This window comes from Chiloscyllium plagiosum, chromosome 12 (genome assembly GCF_004010195.1).
Source record: "Chiloscyllium plagiosum isolate BGI_BamShark_2017 chromosome 12, ASM401019v2, whole genome shotgun sequence".
Lineage (NCBI taxonomy): Eukaryota > Metazoa > Chordata > Chondrichthyes > Orectolobiformes > Hemiscylliidae > Chiloscyllium > Chiloscyllium plagiosum.
The window spans coordinates 70,603,336-70,621,437 of NC_057721.1; the positions used below are offsets into that span (position 1 = coordinate 70,603,336).

Below are 18,102 nucleotides of genomic sequence, written 5' to 3' on the forward strand. Positions count from 1 at the left end.
CTGCGTGGGTTTCCTCCGGATGCTCCGGTTTCCTCCCACAGTCCAAAGATATGCAGGTCAGGTGAATTGGCCATGCTAAATTGCCCGTAGTGTTAGGTAAGGGGTAAATGTAGGGGTCTGGGTGGGTTGCGCTTCGGCGGGTCGGTGTGGACGTGTTGGGCTGAAGGCCTGTTTCCACACTGTAATGTAATCTAATCTAATTTACATACTTTTAATGCTCTTTGTTTGAAGACTTGTTACCCAGCTTCTCATCCGATTGGCTAGTTCGATTTCAAAGCTTAATTCCCTTGTCCATGACTTCACCATTCTGATGTAATCTCAAAATTAGAAGAATTCCGATATCCCAAGATCTGTCATTGTTCTCAAATCCCCAGAAAGTCAGAGATGTTGGCAGGCAGCAACCGGACGAATAGTAAAGCAATGAGAAAGTACACAAATAAATAAAATCTTCACCTTCTTGGGACTTGCCTCAAGTTGGGACGCAGATGACGGCCATTCCGCAACATTTTTCCATGATTTAACACTTCACCCAATTTTCCTTCACATATAGGTGCTTCCAAAGGTACAACTGTTGAGGGAGCTTTGACAACACTCTCAGGCACTGCAAGAAAATACAGGCAAAAGGATTAGAGAAATGGTAGTGTAATAGGTTTTAAAGCTATAATGTTACAGTTCGAATCAAGATTTCACTCTTACAAGCCAACAGAACTGTAGAACAGTATAGTACAGAATTGGGCCCATGATGTTTGGACTTGATCTTCCAAAGAACACTTCAGTTAGCCCTTTCAATTGTGCCTTCCCCATATCCTAATTCATTTTCTTCTTCAAGTTACTTATTCGATTCTCTTTTGAAGACGATTATTGAATCCGAAACAACCACCCTATCTGAAAGTATGTTCCAAATATTAACTCCACAAATCAGCTATTTCTGATGCCATATCTGGCCCTTTTGTGACCACCTTAAATCTGTGCCCTCTGCTTGCCAATTTAGCTGCCATTGAAAACGTTTATCTTTATTTACTGTCTCTCTCTAAACAGTTCATCATTTGAGAACACTTCTGGCAAGTCTCCTCTTAGCATTCTCTGCTCCAAAAAGAACAATGCAGCTTCTCCAGTCTATCCAAGTGACTGTATTCACTCATCTCTGGACCCATTCCATTAAATCTCTTCCATATCTTCTCCAAAGCCTTAATGTCCTTCCAAAGGTGTAGTAGTACCCAAAATTGGTTCAATGCTCCTGTTGTTTGATATCAATTTAAAATATATAATAAGTAGAGTTCAAGTCCATAGAAGCTTTATTTGGCCTACTTTTCCAAACTATCAAGCCTCTCGTCTCTGCTTTAACGTCTCCCTGGATATCAGGTGCTTGCTGAAAGCACTCTCATGTTTTGAATTAAAAGACTCTCAGCTCAAACTCCACTTCAGAAACTTGACTTCATCTATCTAGGGTTGCAGAGCTAATGCAATACTGGGAGTGGGAGAACAGCCACACTTCAGAAGGTCCCGTCTTTCAGATCAGAAGTTAAACCGAGGTCCTGTGTGCCTTCTCAGGAGGATTTAAAGAACATACCACAGCCTTAGTCAAAGTAAAGTGGGTAGTCCTCTCAGCGTCCTGAACAATAGCTATCTCCCTAATTAATATCATTAGGGCATTGTTACAATCGAGGTGGAGAGGGTGCACTGATTTCTTTCTAGTTCTCCTAATCCACTGGTTCTAACAAATGTTAAACTTAACCAATATGCCAATTATATCAGTCTCAGGTTTTATACATAAAACTTAAACAAATGTAAAGATTATTGACAGTATAAAGGTTTAAACTGTGTAAAGATAGATATAACTTATATTCTAACATTCCACACCTGCAGCATGATTCGGGTCCGTGGGCACTGGCTCAGGCTCTTCTCTACATAGCTTTGGCTTTCGAGGCCTCCTGGCCCTGGGCTTCTGTTCTGGATTTGTAGCAACTTCAATGACGTCTGGGCCATCAGAGTCAAGAGAACCTGCGACTTTAGCTGGAGTCAAATCTTTCACAAGGGATGGCATTCCTTGCGCCTGCTCCAAATGGCTCATCAGATGGTCTGCAGCAATCAAAATTTTTAACAAGTGTATAATTGAGGAAAAAATAATGAAAGCACCCATCCCCAAAGGCATTCTACTGGTGAATATCTGATCGCTTATTATGGAGGTTAGAAAATATTGCATATAAGGATACTATATTGCATATAAAGATATTATGAAAGCCTTCGACCAGAAATAATAATCTCAAATAAGAGGTCACCCATTTAAGACAGAGATAAGGAGAAATTTCTTCTCTCAGAAAGTAATGAATCTGTGGCATTCTTTACTATAGAGGGCAAACATCTACATTAAATATACTCAAGATTGAAATAAATAGATTTTTAAACATTAAAGCAGTCAAGGGTTATGGGGACAAAGCAGGAAAATAGTGTTTAAAATCATCAGATCAGCCATGATCTCATTGATGGTCCAAATAGCTTTCATCTGCTCTTAACTCTTATGGTCCTATGGTGAAATTTCCACAGGTTAACATCTGATGGTACACCTTTTGGGGCTCAGATGAGACAGGTATTCAGCCTGACTGTTAAGTTTTTTGTACAATCATAAATGTTACAGCTGAGGAGGCTGCTATTTGATCCAAACTGCTGTTAGTAGCTCTTTGATATGGTTGTCCAATTAATTACACCTCTCTGCTCATTTGTCATAGCCCTTTAGTATTTTTCCTTTCAAACTTAGGATTCCTTTTTATGAATGCCACTGTTAGACCTGCTTCCACTATACTTGGACGCCAGACTGCAGCAGCTTGATGAAAAATGTTCAGAGCAGGTTGTTTTCTGTGAATTGGTGTGAAAACTGCTCAGCGAGATGGAAGCTATAAGTAACAAAAGAAGAATCTCTTTTTAGCCATGTAGCTGCAAAGCATTAACTGGATAGCGCAAAGCCTCATGGTAGGACTGTATAACTGGAATGTTAGCAGTGTGTGTGGTGGAGACTGTGCACTGTACTGAGTGCCCTCTTCATTTCCCTCTGGTTACCGATTGTCCTGCCTCCTTATTTAAATTTTAAAGCCATTCAAGATTCAGAACAAATATTTCAGTCAAATATCCCTATTATTGCTCCAAGCAAAGCAAAAAACTTCAGAAGTTCACCCATGAAAGGAGGTGAATGGGACAGATGCTTATTGAAGTATACATACAAACGTAATATTCTTTTGCATAGATTTTAGCTTTAAATTTTTATTTATTTCTCTATTTTAGTATCTAATCTATTTTAGAGCCTAGGATTGATCATTAGGTACTTTGTACCTTGGATGGTGCCATGTGTACACTTTTCACTGTACTCCTGTACTTCTATACTTGAGTATACATGACAATAAAACCTAATTCTAATATATCTGAAGTCCTTCAGCCCTGATAGAATTCAAGTAAATTCTAATGAATCCTCTCCAATGCCCTGACATACTTCCAAAAGTGTTAAGCACAGGATTGCAGCCTAACCAGTGTTTTATAAGGGTTTGGAATTTATTTCTTTCATATTCTACCTCTCTACACATATAGCATATAAGACTCTTGGCTATATATGGATTAGTCTCCTCAATTTGTGAGACAATTTCAATATATGTGTGCACGCACATCCAGGTATCTTGGTTCCTGCACACCCTTTACAATGTGCCCTTCATCTTATATTGCTTTCTTCATCCATCCCACCAAAATGCATTACTTCACATATCTGTTAAATTTTACTGTCCATTTCATGAGAGCAACTGATCCTAATACAGGAAGGATCACTATAAGTTGTTCACTAGTATGAAAAATAATTGTGCACCACTACTGCTTATTTTCTATCCCTTGGTCAATTTCATACCCACACTGGCACTAGCCTTTTACTCCATGGGTTTTAAGTTTTGCTATTGCTAACAAGGCCAGTCAGTGATAATTCATCGTGACATCATTAAAAGTATGCACAGCATCAACCCCCATGTTCACCAATCCACACTATCACGTCATCAATGAGCTCAATCAAGTTAGTCAAAATTAACCACCTTTAACAAATCCTTGCTGATTTTCATTTATTAGCCCACACTTTCAAAGTGCAATTAATTTTCTCCTGGAGTTTTGTCTATAACTGCCTTCATTCGGCTGATCATAAACAATCTTGCTCAAAACAAAGGAGAAAGATTTATAATTCTGTAGATATTTAGCACAAACTCAATATTGATATGGAATTCAAGATTGTGGCCCATGAGGTTGCAATTTTCTCCCTCATTTCCCTGACTAACCAGGAGTATATCCCATCCTAATGAAGTGAGTTTTCTAGTTTGGGAACCATCTCTTTTAAGTACCTCCTTTTTATTTCATTGTATCCTATCCAATGTCACTACTGTCTTCTCTTTTACTTCTATGTTGACAGTATCCCCTTCTCTAGTAAAGACAGATATAAAATACTCATTCACCACCCCAGCCATGCACTCTGCTGACAAAACAAGGTTTCCATTCTAGTCCCTAATCAACTCCACTCTTTCATTATCTTCCTTTTTATTATTTACATATTTAGAAGGCACTGCTTCCAGTTTGACTTTTAATAGTTTGCACTTGTCCCTTTTGGTCAGCATTCAACTTAATGTTCAAGGCTTTTTTGTATTGAATTGTATGTATACTTCAATAAGGCGCTGTCACATTCACCTCCTTTCAAGGGTGTATTCTTCAAGTTTTTTTGTTCAATGTTTCCTCAAAACTCTGTTTCCTTACACCAGGATATTAGCCCCACAATCTGTTGTTATATCACTCCCAGTGCTTGGCAGTACTGAAGGTGTAATCTCACTGAGGCATAACACAGATACAGTACAACAATCTCATTTTAAAAACTGAAACAACTGCGGATGCTGTAAATCAGAAACAAAAACAGAAATTGCTGGAAAAGCTCAGCGGGTCTTGCAGCTTCTGTGGAGAGAAATCAAAGTTAACATTCATGGTCGAGAATAATTCTGAGGAAGGGTCACTCAACATGAAATGTTAACTCTGACTTAGCTCCACAGATCCTGCCAGACCTGCTGAGCCTTTCCAGCAATTTCTGGTTTTGAATCTCCTGATTTAAAGTGACAAATTTGAAAATATAACTTGGCAATAGGTTGATATTGTTCAGTACTATTACAGTTCTGCCACATTACTACTGGATACTTCCTGAACTATTTCAACAACAGTTATCAACTGTATCCTCCATTTGGTTTTGTCCAACTTGCAAGACCTCATGTTTATTTTTATTGAATATTATTCACTTCAATTCTGCAAATTATAGGCAAGCTCTTTATTGGAAATACTGCTCACAATGTCACCACCACTACTACTTCTCAATCCAAGAAACAGAAGATAAAATCAGCCACTTTACCCTTTGAAGAGACTTGTGAGCAAGTTCTCTGACTAGAGGTGAGTGGAGCAGAGTTTTGCAAACTTCCAATTTTTTATATCTGGTATGAAACCGAGAAACTGTTTGTTGAGCTGGTATATTCTGCGTTGCATGAGATGTGGTCAGGTGATCTGGCCATGCTAAATTCTCCCATAGTGTTAGGTGCATTAGTCAGAGGGAAATAGGTCTAGGTGGGTTACTCACCTAGTTACTCACCGGAGGGTTGGTGTGGACTGGTTGGGCCAAAGGGCCTGTTCCACACTGTAGGAAATCTAATCTAATTTAATAGTAGAGGTCCTCCACATGTTTGGGAAAGGGACGCCTTCAGCTGCAAGCCAGTTCTCCAAATGGAGGTGAGTGGAGCAGAGTTTTGTCCTGAAGAAGGGTACACCTGAAACGTTGACTTCTCCACCTCCTGATGCTGCCTGGCTTGTTCTGTTCTTCTAGCCTCCTGCTTGTCTACTTTACCCTTTGAGTCCACTTTGCCACTCAGTTAAGATCATGCCTAACATCTATCGTTGCCATGTCTCTTAATTTCCCTAGTGGACTATCAAACTCGGTTTTAAAGATATTCAACTATAAAGCATTTACAAATCCCCACCGTAGAGAATTCCAAAGATTGACAAACCCGAGTGAAGAAATTTCTCCTCACTCCAGTCCCAAGTGGCCAACACGGTTTTCTGGGACTCTAATCCCATATTCTTGATTTCCCCAGACACAGGAAACTTTCTACCAGCATCCACCCTTTCTAGCTGATTATTTTGCTATGTTTCAATCAGGCTACATCACCAATTCCTGGAGCCAACTACTCAGTATAGAGACAAAATGTGACTGCTCTCACCTGTGAGAAGCTGAGGTTCTTGGAATACAGCAGAACAGACTTTACAAAACCATTGGTTTGGGTCCACTGCATGGAATACACCACTCTCTTTATCTGTTATTGGAAAAAGAGCAAAATAAGACAGGATGGAAAATACTAAAGTCATAAATATCAGGGAATCAGGACAAGATTTGCCACAGTCACCATACATGGAATGCATCAACATCAGTGTAATGTATTGCATGTAACATAATTAAACATTGCAAAATGGTTTGTATGAGTATTATCAGGTAGAATACCGAAGGCAAAATCCTACACTCATTTAAGAAATGGGGGAGAATGGAGATTCTTAAATGGATAAGCTAGTGTGCTAAATAGCCTTCTTTATTTATTCTGTAGCAAAGGATTTTCCTGGTGATCTTTTAAAAACAATATGTTCAGATATGCTACTTTGCTTATCTGAAGTAGTTGGAATTTGAACTCAGGCCTCCTGGCTCAGCGGTAAGGACATTAACAGATGATTATTATGATGCATTCACTGCAAGTAGCATCTTAAAAATTCCTTATTCCCGAGGCTGCTTCAATTGTGGGAGCCTCTCACGTGGTGATCCTTGATGAATTGTTGCTCACACCATCCTTTGTCTGCACTGATGCCAGCAATAAAATCAGGATTATTCCCTCTCTCCTGCTCCAGCAAGGAAAAGCACAAAACTAACATGAAAAGGTGGGACTATTCCAACAATCAAAGCATGAATGGAAGAGCCACTTGGCAACCTACCACAATAATTCACTTAAGAGATGATGGCTACAAGCTCACACACAATGATTACGTTACGTTAAAATACAAAAGAAATAGGGGTAGGCCAGTCAGGTCTTTCTGCCTGCTTCGCCATTCATTATGAATGTGACTGATAATCCAACTCAGTGGCATGTTCCTATTTTTTGCTCAAATCTTTGATCGCTTTAGCCCCATGTGCTACATTCAACTCCTTCTGAAAAATCATACAATGATCTGGCCTCATCTGCTTTCTGTGAATTCCACAGGCTCACCACTTGCTGGAAGAAAAAAAATTTCTTCTCATCTCAATCCTAAATGGTCTACCTCATCCTTAGACCATGACTCCCAGACTCCCCTGCCATTGGGAATCCCCGTCCTGCATCCACACCATCTAGCCCTGTTAGAACTTGACAGGTTTCTAGAGATTCCCCTCATTCTTCTGAAGATCAAGTGAGATAATGAGATAATTTGATCATATTGGAGACCAGAAATGAAAATCGAAAATGCTGGAGAAAATCAACAGGTCAGGCAGCATCTGTGGAGACAAGAACAAAAGTTGAGATCCTCCAGGTGCTCCGGTTTCCTCCCGCAGTCCAAAGATGTGCAGGCCAGGTGAATTGGCCATGCTAAATTGCCCATAGTGTTAGGTGCATTAGTCAGAGGGAAATAGGACTGGGTGGGTTACTCTTCGGAGGGTCGGTGTGGACGTTTTGGCCAAAGGGCCCGTTTCCACACTGTAGGGAATCTAATCTAGCCTACCTGACAACACCTAAGTGTCGTACTACCAAATTACTACAGAAGTTAATATTTTGAGTCCAAGATAACTCTTTCTTGGAACTGTTTAAAGTAGTCAGTATAAAACCAGTATCTCAAAAAGGAAATAACAGTGGAAAAGCTCACTGAGGGAATTCCAAAACCTGGGCATTGGGCAACTGAAGGCATATATCACAATGACAGAGCAGTTAGATTAGATTCCCTACAGTGTGGAAACAGGCCCTTCGGCCCAACAAGTCCACACCGACCCTCTGAAGAGCCACCCACCCAGACCCATTCCCCTACATTCACCCCTGACTAATGCACCTAACACGATGGACAATTTGGCATGGCCAATTCACCTGACCTGCACATCTTTGGACTGTGGGAGGAAACTGGAGCACGTGGAGGAAACCCACGCAGACACTGGGAGAATGTGCAAACTCCACACAGACAGTTGCCCGAGGCGGGAACTGAACCCGGGTCCCTGGCATTATGAGGCAGCAGTGCTAACCACTGAGCCACTGTGCCACCTTAAAAAAGTGTTGTGCAAAAGGTCAGAATTGGAGGAAATTTTGGGTTATAGAGCCAGGGGAGTTTTTAAGAGATAGGGAGAAGAAAGATCACAAAGAAAGATTACAAGAATGAGACTTTTCGAAGTGAGATATTGGTGGACCCAGAGCCAAACAAGTCAACGAGGATTGGGGTTTTGGATGAACAGTTCTTTGTGCAAGATGGCACTTGCTCACAGAATGCAGCATTGGGCTAATCCCAAGACTTTTTCACATCTGATTTGCTTGATTAACCAAAAAATGTGAGTAGCTGTGCTATGACTAAGTTTCTCCCTAATGCAATAATCTCCTCCAGTCCAACAACCCTCAGAACTCAGTGGACATCTAATTTGGACTCTTGCATAGCCTGATTTTGATTGCTACTGCAATGGCTGCCCTGCCTCACCTCTACATTCTGCAATTCCTTCCCTAAAGCTCCTTGCGTCTTCACTGTAAATTTCTCCTGAAGTTTTGCCCCACTCGACTTTTGGTCATTTTCCCTAACAGCTCTTTATGATGCCCGGATAAGATCTAGTTTGATAACTATTCCTGTGAAAAGTCTTGGTTACATTGAAGGTACTAAATGAACACAAGTGGTTGCTGTTGCTCTTCTTCCAGTGGTGTGGCTCATAAAAGGTAGAAATCTCCCACCAGTCACTGGAACTCTCTCAGTCTTTTATAAGATGGCAATATTATTATAATCTTAGGTACACAGCACACAAGAGAGAAAAAAAAAGGAGAGGCCATCTCTGAATTCAAATGCGACAGTCCCTCAACAGCCTAAGTGCTGAGGTGTCGATCATGGATAGTGACTTTCTGAGAACAGCACTACACCTGAAGGACGAAGTGGGAGGCAGGACTTAGTAGCCGATTTGCATTACTCAGAGTTAATGTGCATTGGAACACGTTACAAGATGAGCACATGGCTTGGATGAGATAGTGCCTCTGGAATCAGAACATTGGTTTGACAAGCAAGAAGAGTCCTGAAGGACATGAATTTGAGCAGTCTCTTCCCAGGCAGTCCAAAGCTAAACGTTCTGATTAGTAAAAAATGACTTTATTAATGGGGTCAGTCAGAGGTGTCTGGTGTGGGAGAAATCCGACACTGATACTCTTGGGATTTCTCTTCTGCGTCACATTATTCCAACAAAATTACTGGCTCACTATCCTGTCTTTAATTAAGCCGGACCAGACTTCAAAATTGCAATGTTAAACGTCTTTTATTTAAGTCATAGTCTGGTAAGAACGGTTGTCCTATCAAGCCTGTTGCACATTAATGATGGCCTGGACACAGTTAATAGACAGTCCTCTCCCCTCTCAATCCCATCAGGTCTCATCTCATTCCATTATCCAACTAAAAAAGTCCAAAGACGAGAGAAGAAACCAAGCCATTTTAAAACTCAACATACTTTAGAGAATTCAGTGTTGGCCTCTTCAGGCCATCAGGACAGAACTGGTTCAGCGTGTGGCCTCTTATCTATACAGCTGCTAATTGTGTTTCAAACCCAAGCAATTCCATCTCCATTACCAAAGCAGCTGATCTCAGCAGTTTCATTGTCTGTGACTCTTTCAGCAGAATTACATTGTAGTGAAAAGTTACAATGCAGCTTACCTGGATTCAGGGAGACAGAGACTGTAGTGTCACCACTGGCTTTGTCACATAAAGATGTTACAGACTGGATCTTTGGCATAAGTTTGGACTCGTCAATTTCACACTGCCTCTCATCTAGGGGGAGAAAAAAAAGGAGAGAGACCAAGTGATACTTTATCCACATGGGAAAAAAATCTTTGTTCCAGTTACATCATAAATGCAATTAGAGCATAATTAGTTCTCATCCATCAAATTTATCTATATTCAGTATCAATTACAAATGTCAATTTTCCTGGCACACTAGCATCATCTAAATCCTAAACAATGCAAAGTACTGATGAAAGGCCCTGATTTGAAACGTCCACTCTCCTGCTCCTCTGATGCTGCTTGACCTGTTGTGCTTTTTCCAGCTCCACACTTTATCGACTGACTTTCCAACATCTGCAGTCCTCACTATCTCCAACATAGTGTACATTCCTTCCAACTTATTGGCTGTAGGGTCATAAAACCTACAGAGGTCGCAGATTGACCCCTAGTTTCCACAGATGAAGAATTTGAACTGAAACTGGTGCTGAAATTGGCATAATTACTCCAGGTCCACATCGTGTTAAGTACAACGGTCGGTTAGCGTTCTGTTCTCGATTGCCAAACAGCAACTATTACAGGTAGGTATGCAGATATCTCACAAAACATTGGATTGTTTGCCCCTCCCATCCTACATTCCTAATCACTTCCTGTCCGGCTTACATTAGGAATGATAACCAAGTACCAGAGGGATACTCTTTCTCCCAGCCTGTCTTCACAGATGCAAATTTTAGGCAGGTTATACATGTTGGTTACAAGCACACTGGTGGCTAGTGTCTAAGTGAGAGCAGCAAATCCTCCAAAAGCATGGGCAAGTGAAGTAGGCACTGCTGGGATTAACTGGATTTATTCTGCTTCTCCTTTTCTCTTTCATACCAACTCTTCACTTAGTCTCAAAACCATAGTCTCATCTGTGGCAATCCTGATGTAGCATTGCAATCTATGTTTCCCACTGGTGATGACTGATGTGGCACACAGAAAAAGGGATTTTTTTCAGGATGTCACTTTCCATTGACCAGTGGATAGGTCTCCACACAACACCGTCTTGGATAGGTGACTGAGAGAACCCAATGCGGCTAACTTTGCAGGGGGATGACCTCAGTGTTGGCAGTTACCAGGACTTTGTGATACAGTCCTGCCAGCAGAGCTGTGGAAGTGCTCCATTAGGCGCAAAAGGCTACACAGGACATGACTCATCACCATACAGATGGACAATGAGGTCTAAGGCTTTGTAAATTTTGACTTTAATCTGTGTCCTGAGGCTGTGTTTGCTCATTTGTAGAGTCTGCTGAATGCCCTATGTGCTTTAGGAAGCCTAACTGTCCACTTCCTTGACTACAGTGGCATCAAGCAAGATGACCCTCTTCAAACAGAGGGGAATCTGATATCTAAGCAACACATAGCCCAGCAGGATCCCACAGGAGAGATCAAGTAGAATTTTAAATAACAGAAACAGGATAAATAATCAGTGCATACTGCACTTTCAGAATAATTCTAAAATGGAAAGAAGTAATTCATTCCAATGAGGAGAAAGTGAGGACTGCAGATGCTGGAGATCAGAGTCAAAGAGAGTGGTGCTGGAAAAGCACAGCCGGTCAGGCAGCATCCAAGGAGCAGGCAGAATCGACGTTTCGGGCAAAACGAATTGCTTATGCCTGAAATGTCGACTCTCCTGCTCCTCGGACATTGCCTGACCTGCTGTGCTTCTCCAGCACCACACTCTTCGATTCATTCCAACTAGTCCATGTAGGTGTTTATGCTCCATGGGGGCAATAGATCTAATCCCACAGGCATTTTTTTTTGTTGGCTATTTCAGTAAGTTTTTTTAGATTAGATTACTTATAGTGTGGAAACAGGCCCTTCGGCCCAACAAGTCCACACCGACTCTCCGAAGAGCAACCCACCCATACCCAATACCCTACATTTACCCCTTCACCTAACACTACGGGCAATTTAGCATGGCCAATTCACCTGACCTGCACATTTTTGGACTGTGGGAGGAAACCGGAGCACCCGGAGGAAACCCACGCAGACACGGAGAGAATGTGCAAACTCCACACAGCCTGAGGCTGGAATCGAACCCGGATCTCTGGCGCTGTGAGGCAGCAGTGCTAGCCACTGTGCCACCGTGCCATCCTAATCTGATACCCAACTTGTTTTTTTTAAGGCTGCCATGATCTTTTCTTCTTTGCAATGGTCAAAATCCTGGAACTGCCATCCCATGCAGCATTGCGGGTCTGACCACACCATATAAACTGCAGTGGTTCAGGAAGTCAAGTCATTACTACCGTCCTAAAAACAATTAGGGCTGAGCAATAAAAGTCAGTGATGTTCATGTCTCACCAAAAAAAATATAAAGGAACTCAGTGTAATCCTGCTAAATCTGCATTTCATTTTATGTTTCTCTTTATGTTTCTCTTATAAATGCCCCTACAAAAGAATTTATATCTCCGCCACAATCTAAAATACCAAATGCAATATATCCTCTTCATGAAGACTATTTAATGACCATCAACTTGATTCTGTGATTATCTAAAATTTGCATTCATTCAGTACCAGAAGCAATTTATCACCATTTACTTACCCAATTATAAACCATTCATACCTTGAACATATACATCAGATCATCTTCCTGCCTTCTCAGCTCCAGTGGGGAGAAATAAAACCACCCAACCTCTCCAAACCTCAGTCCGTAACTGGAACACATCACCCTTGGTTAATTTGTTCTTCAGCATAGAAGCTGTTAGCTTAAATACCAAATTGTTGCAGCATGTTGCTTGGTGACATTGGCAACCTTTTTTTTTGCTTGGACAGTTTCCAATTTGAACACACTGGAACCCAGGCACAATAGGTGGAAAGGGAATGTTGACTTCTCAAGAAAGACTTTCTCAATTGGTACCTACTTTCAGCACCAGCAACATGACAGGCCTAAGAACTTTATGGTTATTTCTTATCCCATACTATTTTCATATAAACATAGAATCCCTACTGTGTGGAATCAGGCCAATCGGCCCATTGAGTCCACACTTAGTCTCCAAAGAGCATCCCGAGTTCCACCAATACCCCCCACCACTCCTGTAACCCATGGCTAACCCACCTAGTCTGTACTTCCCTGAATACTATGAGAAAATTAGCATGGCCAATTCATCAAACCTGCACATCTTTGGACTGTGGGAGGAAACTGGAGCACCCGGAGGAAACCCACGCAGGCACAGGGAGAATGTGTAAGGTCCACACAGACAGTTGCCCAAGGGTGGAATCGCACCAAAGTTCCTGGTGCTGTGAGGCAGCAGTGCTAACCACTGAGCTGCCCAATTTTATCTTGAACAAATTGTTCCCACTTCTGAACATCCACTTTACCCAATTTCAGTCTCTTTTAGGCAGTCCCTGCATCACTTTTGCTGATTGCCACGAATTTGCTTCCCAGTTAATGATCAATGGGCCATGAATAGGTCCTCTTTAGAATTCACACATCAGGCATTCGTATCACGTCATATGACCACTACAGACCACAATCAGGCACAACAGCTTCTTGATCATCTTCAATTTGTAAGACTCCTCATCACAACTAACCTTCTTGTGAATCTACATTACATCGATTCCATTGCTTTTACCATATGGTTAACTGTTCCAATAGACAATAGGTGCAGGAGTAGGCCATTCAGCCCTTCGAGCCTGCACCGCCATTCAATATAATCATGGCTGATCATTCCTAATCAGTATCCTGTTCCTGCCTTATCTCCATAACCCTTGATTCCACTATCTTTGAGAGCTCTATCCAACTCCTTCTTAAATGAATCCAGAGAGTGGGCCTCCACTGCCCTCTGGGGCAGAGCATTCCACACAGCCACCACTCTCTGGGTGAAGAAGTTTCTCCTGAGCTCTGTCCTAAATGGTCTACCCCGTATTTTTAAGCTGTGTCCTCTGGTTCGGCACTCGCCTATCAGTGGAAATATGTTCCATAATGTAGCACCCAAGAAATAAACAATAACAGCAGCCTACATTAGGTCCTGTGTACATTCATCAATATTCCCTTGCTTGTATATTTGACATCCCTGCCTCCAAATGCAAGAACTGGTTCCTTTATTTAACTCCTTTAATTGACTGAGTCTGATGCATTTTAATGACTTGCAAATCTGCACACTAAGAGCCCTCCGCTCCTTTATGCTAATGACATTTCATCAGTTGCAGTATAAGAAAGGAGAAGCAGGAAAGTCAGAAACAGAATAACATTCAAGATTACTCCAATGTCCAAGCCCAAGTCCCAGCCACCATCTTCCTCTTCTTTACCTTTCACTGGATTCGCTGCTTGTTTGAGCATTAATTTATCCATTTTCTTTGCGTAGAACACAGCATACCAGACCCGCAGCTCTGTACCAGGCTGAATATCCTGTGAAAGAGGAGAAAATTGGCCTGAAAAGATGTAGGCAGATCCATACCTAATCCCAATAGCCCCCAGAATAATTGGATTTCCTCTCTGAATTAATTACACTGAAGTTGTTACAGTCTTGGGTCTCTTATTTTTGCACCAGTTATAGAAAATGCACATTGAAGTCTCATTCATCAAGATTCTGAAACTAGCAAGTACAAATTCCGCCGGTCAAAAGAATCTGTTGCAATTTCCTCTAACTCTTAGTTTGCTTTTTCATCACTGTCCACCTTGAAAAATCCCGAGTTTAGAATCACTTCATGAAAGAAACCATGAGAAGCATCTCCAGCTGCATAAACCATGACTATCCAGTCAATAATGATGCAAAGGAAGGTTTAAAATAAAAACCCACTAAATGACACATTTTGTCTGAAGCAAAAGAAATTTGGTGAGGTGCTCTGGGAAGTTTTACCGAGGTAAAGGCATTACATAAATGGAGGTTGTTGGAAGTGTTGAATGTGAGGTCCTGACTCTATCTATGACCACTCATGAATAATGACCACCACCATTGTCCTTGGAACTATATTTCATAAAGGAAACAGTGTCACCCAGAGAAGTAGGGAGGTGTATATTTGTGAATAAAACAAAGCTATTTCAAATAATCTAAAGAAACAGGTCATTCAGTCTATCAGATCTGACCTGGATTTCCTTTCAAATTACAGATCATCGCAGTCTTCTGCTTTATCCTTCAAATTTTTAACCTTCCCATTTCATTTCAAGCTATTATTTCTCTTCCAATGACTTATAATTAATTTATGTATGACAATAATTTTTCTAATCTTTTAACTCTTAATTGAGTTTTAAATTAACATCCTTATGTTACTGTTTTAGAAAATCTGTAATTGTTTACATGATCTATCGTTTTTGAGCTTCATAATCTTCTGTCACCTCACTCCACAATATTTGTAGCGTTAAAGGAAAAAGTCCTGACTTCACAAGTCTCACTGAAGTCCATCATAGGAAGAGATGGGGTGGACAAGACTGCCTAGTTCATCAAGCTTATCCTGAAAGGCCAAGCAGTAATGAGGAATTACAACCACCTTCCTCAATGGTGCTCCAACTAAGCAGGTCATATAATCTTCTGGGAGAAGCAAATGAAAGTATTTTAAAACCCTTGGCCAAGTGGGGATAGTAGACAGAAGTTTTCTCTGCACCCCTAAGTCAGTGGTCAGTGAAACGCTTTCATGCTGCGCACCTGTTTTAATGTTTCAGACTGTATAAACATTGTAGAAATATGGGGGTGACAGTTTTGTGTGGGGGAGCTTTAGTTCATGATGGAGAGGGAGTGGAGAGAGAAACAGACATTAAGCATGACGGGAGTGGATGAAAAGACTGAGTTGCACAAAAGAAACAAACTCCTATGTATTTACTTTTTGCAGCAGTAGTAATCAGCCTTAGAAAGCTATCCATCAGGCTGAACCTATCAACAAATAAAAAGCCAAGAATTTTGAAGGTGTCAGTAATGAGTCAGGACTCTATTGCTGCCTCAAAAGTTTATGACCTCAGAATCTTATCTCATGACCGCAATGGGAACTTGACTCCCAGTTTGGGAAGCCTGGCCCAAGGTAATCACAGCTGATAACAAGGTACAAACCCAATATCCCCCTTATTTGGCACAGAAAGCACATCTGACCTCATCATGACCTTTCAGTTTCCTTCAAGAAGTTCAGAGTTTCTAGACACCTGGATTGTTGGCCAATTCTACCTGTAATGTGTTGAAGTAAATATCATGGCTGTGTTGATAGGCCGTGAGATTTTGATGATGAAAATCTGTTGCCGGTCTCACAAATATCATCCAATTGCAGTCCTCTTCATTTGTGGTGTCAAAATAAATATCCGGTCCATCCTTCTGGAAAATCTTGCACGTAAAATTTAGAAGACAGAGAGATTATAACAGGTACAGCTCTTGAAATAGCACTTACACAGTAGATTGCATTACAGATCCCTTGATCTTGACTATGCCCCATCAATAAGGTTAGAGCAGAAAGAGACAGGGAACTTCTTCATTTTGTTAATAACAATGAAAGAAGTTGCTGAAGTAAGCAAAATTATCTGCAGACTGTGTCAACTTGTTTTTAGTATATTGATGACTTAATCCAGCGTCTCTATTTTCATTTATAGAGTAAACCGCAAAGCCTTTAACCTGGTTCCAGGTCAATCTTCACCTTCAATCAAAAAGACAGAAAATAACAGTTCATCTTGGCATTATCTCATTATTGATCATGGGAGCTCGCTGTACAGAAATGTGCTCTGCACTTACATCACAACAGTGGCTTTGTTTCATAAGATAATTCATATCAGCTGTAAAGCACTTTGGGGCATCTTGAGCTAAGATCAGGAATGGTGCCATGTAAATGCAAGCTATTCCTTTATTGGAGACTCTAGGAGAAAGGCTGATCCACTACAGCAAGCTCATTGCAGGTCAGGAAATAAACCCAGGAGCAGACAGGGCAAACTACTCCAAGAGTAAAGGATTAGTAGTACAGAATAAATGCCACAAGTTTGACCCACCTTCAGAGAAAACACAGCTTCTTTTTCCAGCTGGGAAACCCTTTTGGCTTCAAACGGTCCAAACTGTGTACGTTTTACTAGGGGAGACAATGCAAAGACCCCTTCACTTCCATCTTCCAGTTGTCTAATCTCCAAACTAGATGGTAGGGAGGACCTAGACAATATAAAAACACCCATCGTCTCAGAAAATCAGATTTCACACCATCAACCAGAATAATATATCTTGGTGATAACTTGGTTTTGAATATACAATTGACAGATCAATTATGAGCATGACTAGGCCATTTGGCCTCTTGAGGCTGCTCTGCCCAGTTGTTAAGAAAATGGCTGAACCAACTGTGCCTCAACTCCACTTTCCTGTCTATCCTTTATACTTTTTACATTTTTCAGTCAAAAATCACTCTGTTACCAGCACTATAGAAGAGAGTTTCAAAAAAACACAACCCACAGAGAGAATCTCCGTACTAAATGGAAGACCCACTCCATTTATTTTTAAACTGTGTCCCCTATTTCTAGTCTCATCCACAAGGGGAAACATCCTTTCAGCATTCGTCCTGTCAAGTCCTCTTATATGTTTCAATAAGTTCACCTCTCATTCTTCTAATCTCTAATATTTAACGACCCATCCTGTTCAACCTTTCCTCACAAGATAACCCCTTCATCCGAGGAATCAGTCGAGTGAACCTTCTCTGAACAGCTTCCAGTTCAATTCTATCCCTTCTGAAATAGAGATTAATACTCCACACAGTACTCAAGATGTGCTCTCATCATTGCAGCTAAACCTCCCTCGTTCTTTATTTTATTCTTTCTGCAATAAACAACAAATGTTTTCACTATATTATAAATCAATCTGTGCTTCTTTAGTATGACAGATTTTGAAGGGGTTAGTGGGATTGATTTTAACTGGAGGATACCACGTGGGCACATTCATCACACGTGGGCAGCGGTTCTACCAAATGGACTAAATTAGACCCTTGCTGATCTGCAAACTTCAACAAACTTCACGGTGGCTGAAGATATCGTCAAGCAGGAGACGGGTGTCAGCACTCTCATACAATCTTAACATCTTCCGTGCTGCGTTCTTGTGAAGCAAGGATTAAAATTAAACACAGAGTCAAAATATCACCTTAAATTTATCGGGTTAGTAGTCTGTGCACACTTTT

The 18,102-nt window shown here is 41.0% G+C and overlaps 1 protein-coding gene across 5 annotated transcripts in view; it reads right to left on the reverse strand.

Moving 5' to 3' along the window:
• prdm15 (PR domain containing 15) overlaps positions 1 to 18,102 on the reverse strand; it is an 84,609-nt gene that overhangs the window by 37,616 nt on the left and 28,891 nt on the right. For 4 of the 5 annotated variants that reach the window (XM_043701380.1, XM_043701383.1, XM_043701379.1 and 1 more), the window contains exons 4-10: positions 16,940 to 17,093; positions 16,134 to 16,286; positions 14,290 to 14,389; positions 9,937 to 10,050; positions 6,264 to 6,356; positions 1,861 to 2,079; positions 454 to 601 (exon numbers count right to left, since the gene is read on the reverse strand). In XM_043701380.1, coding sequence (XP_043557315.1) covers positions 454 to 601; positions 1,861 to 2,079; positions 6,264 to 6,356; positions 9,937 to 10,050; positions 14,290 to 14,389; positions 16,134 to 16,286; positions 16,940 to 17,093 — 981 coding nt within the window. The remainder of the gene's footprint in view (positions 1 to 453; positions 602 to 1,860; positions 2,080 to 6,263; positions 6,357 to 9,936; positions 10,051 to 14,289; positions 14,390 to 16,133; positions 16,287 to 16,939; positions 17,094 to 18,102) is intronic. The other variant, XM_043701382.1, reaches the window with a different exon arrangement.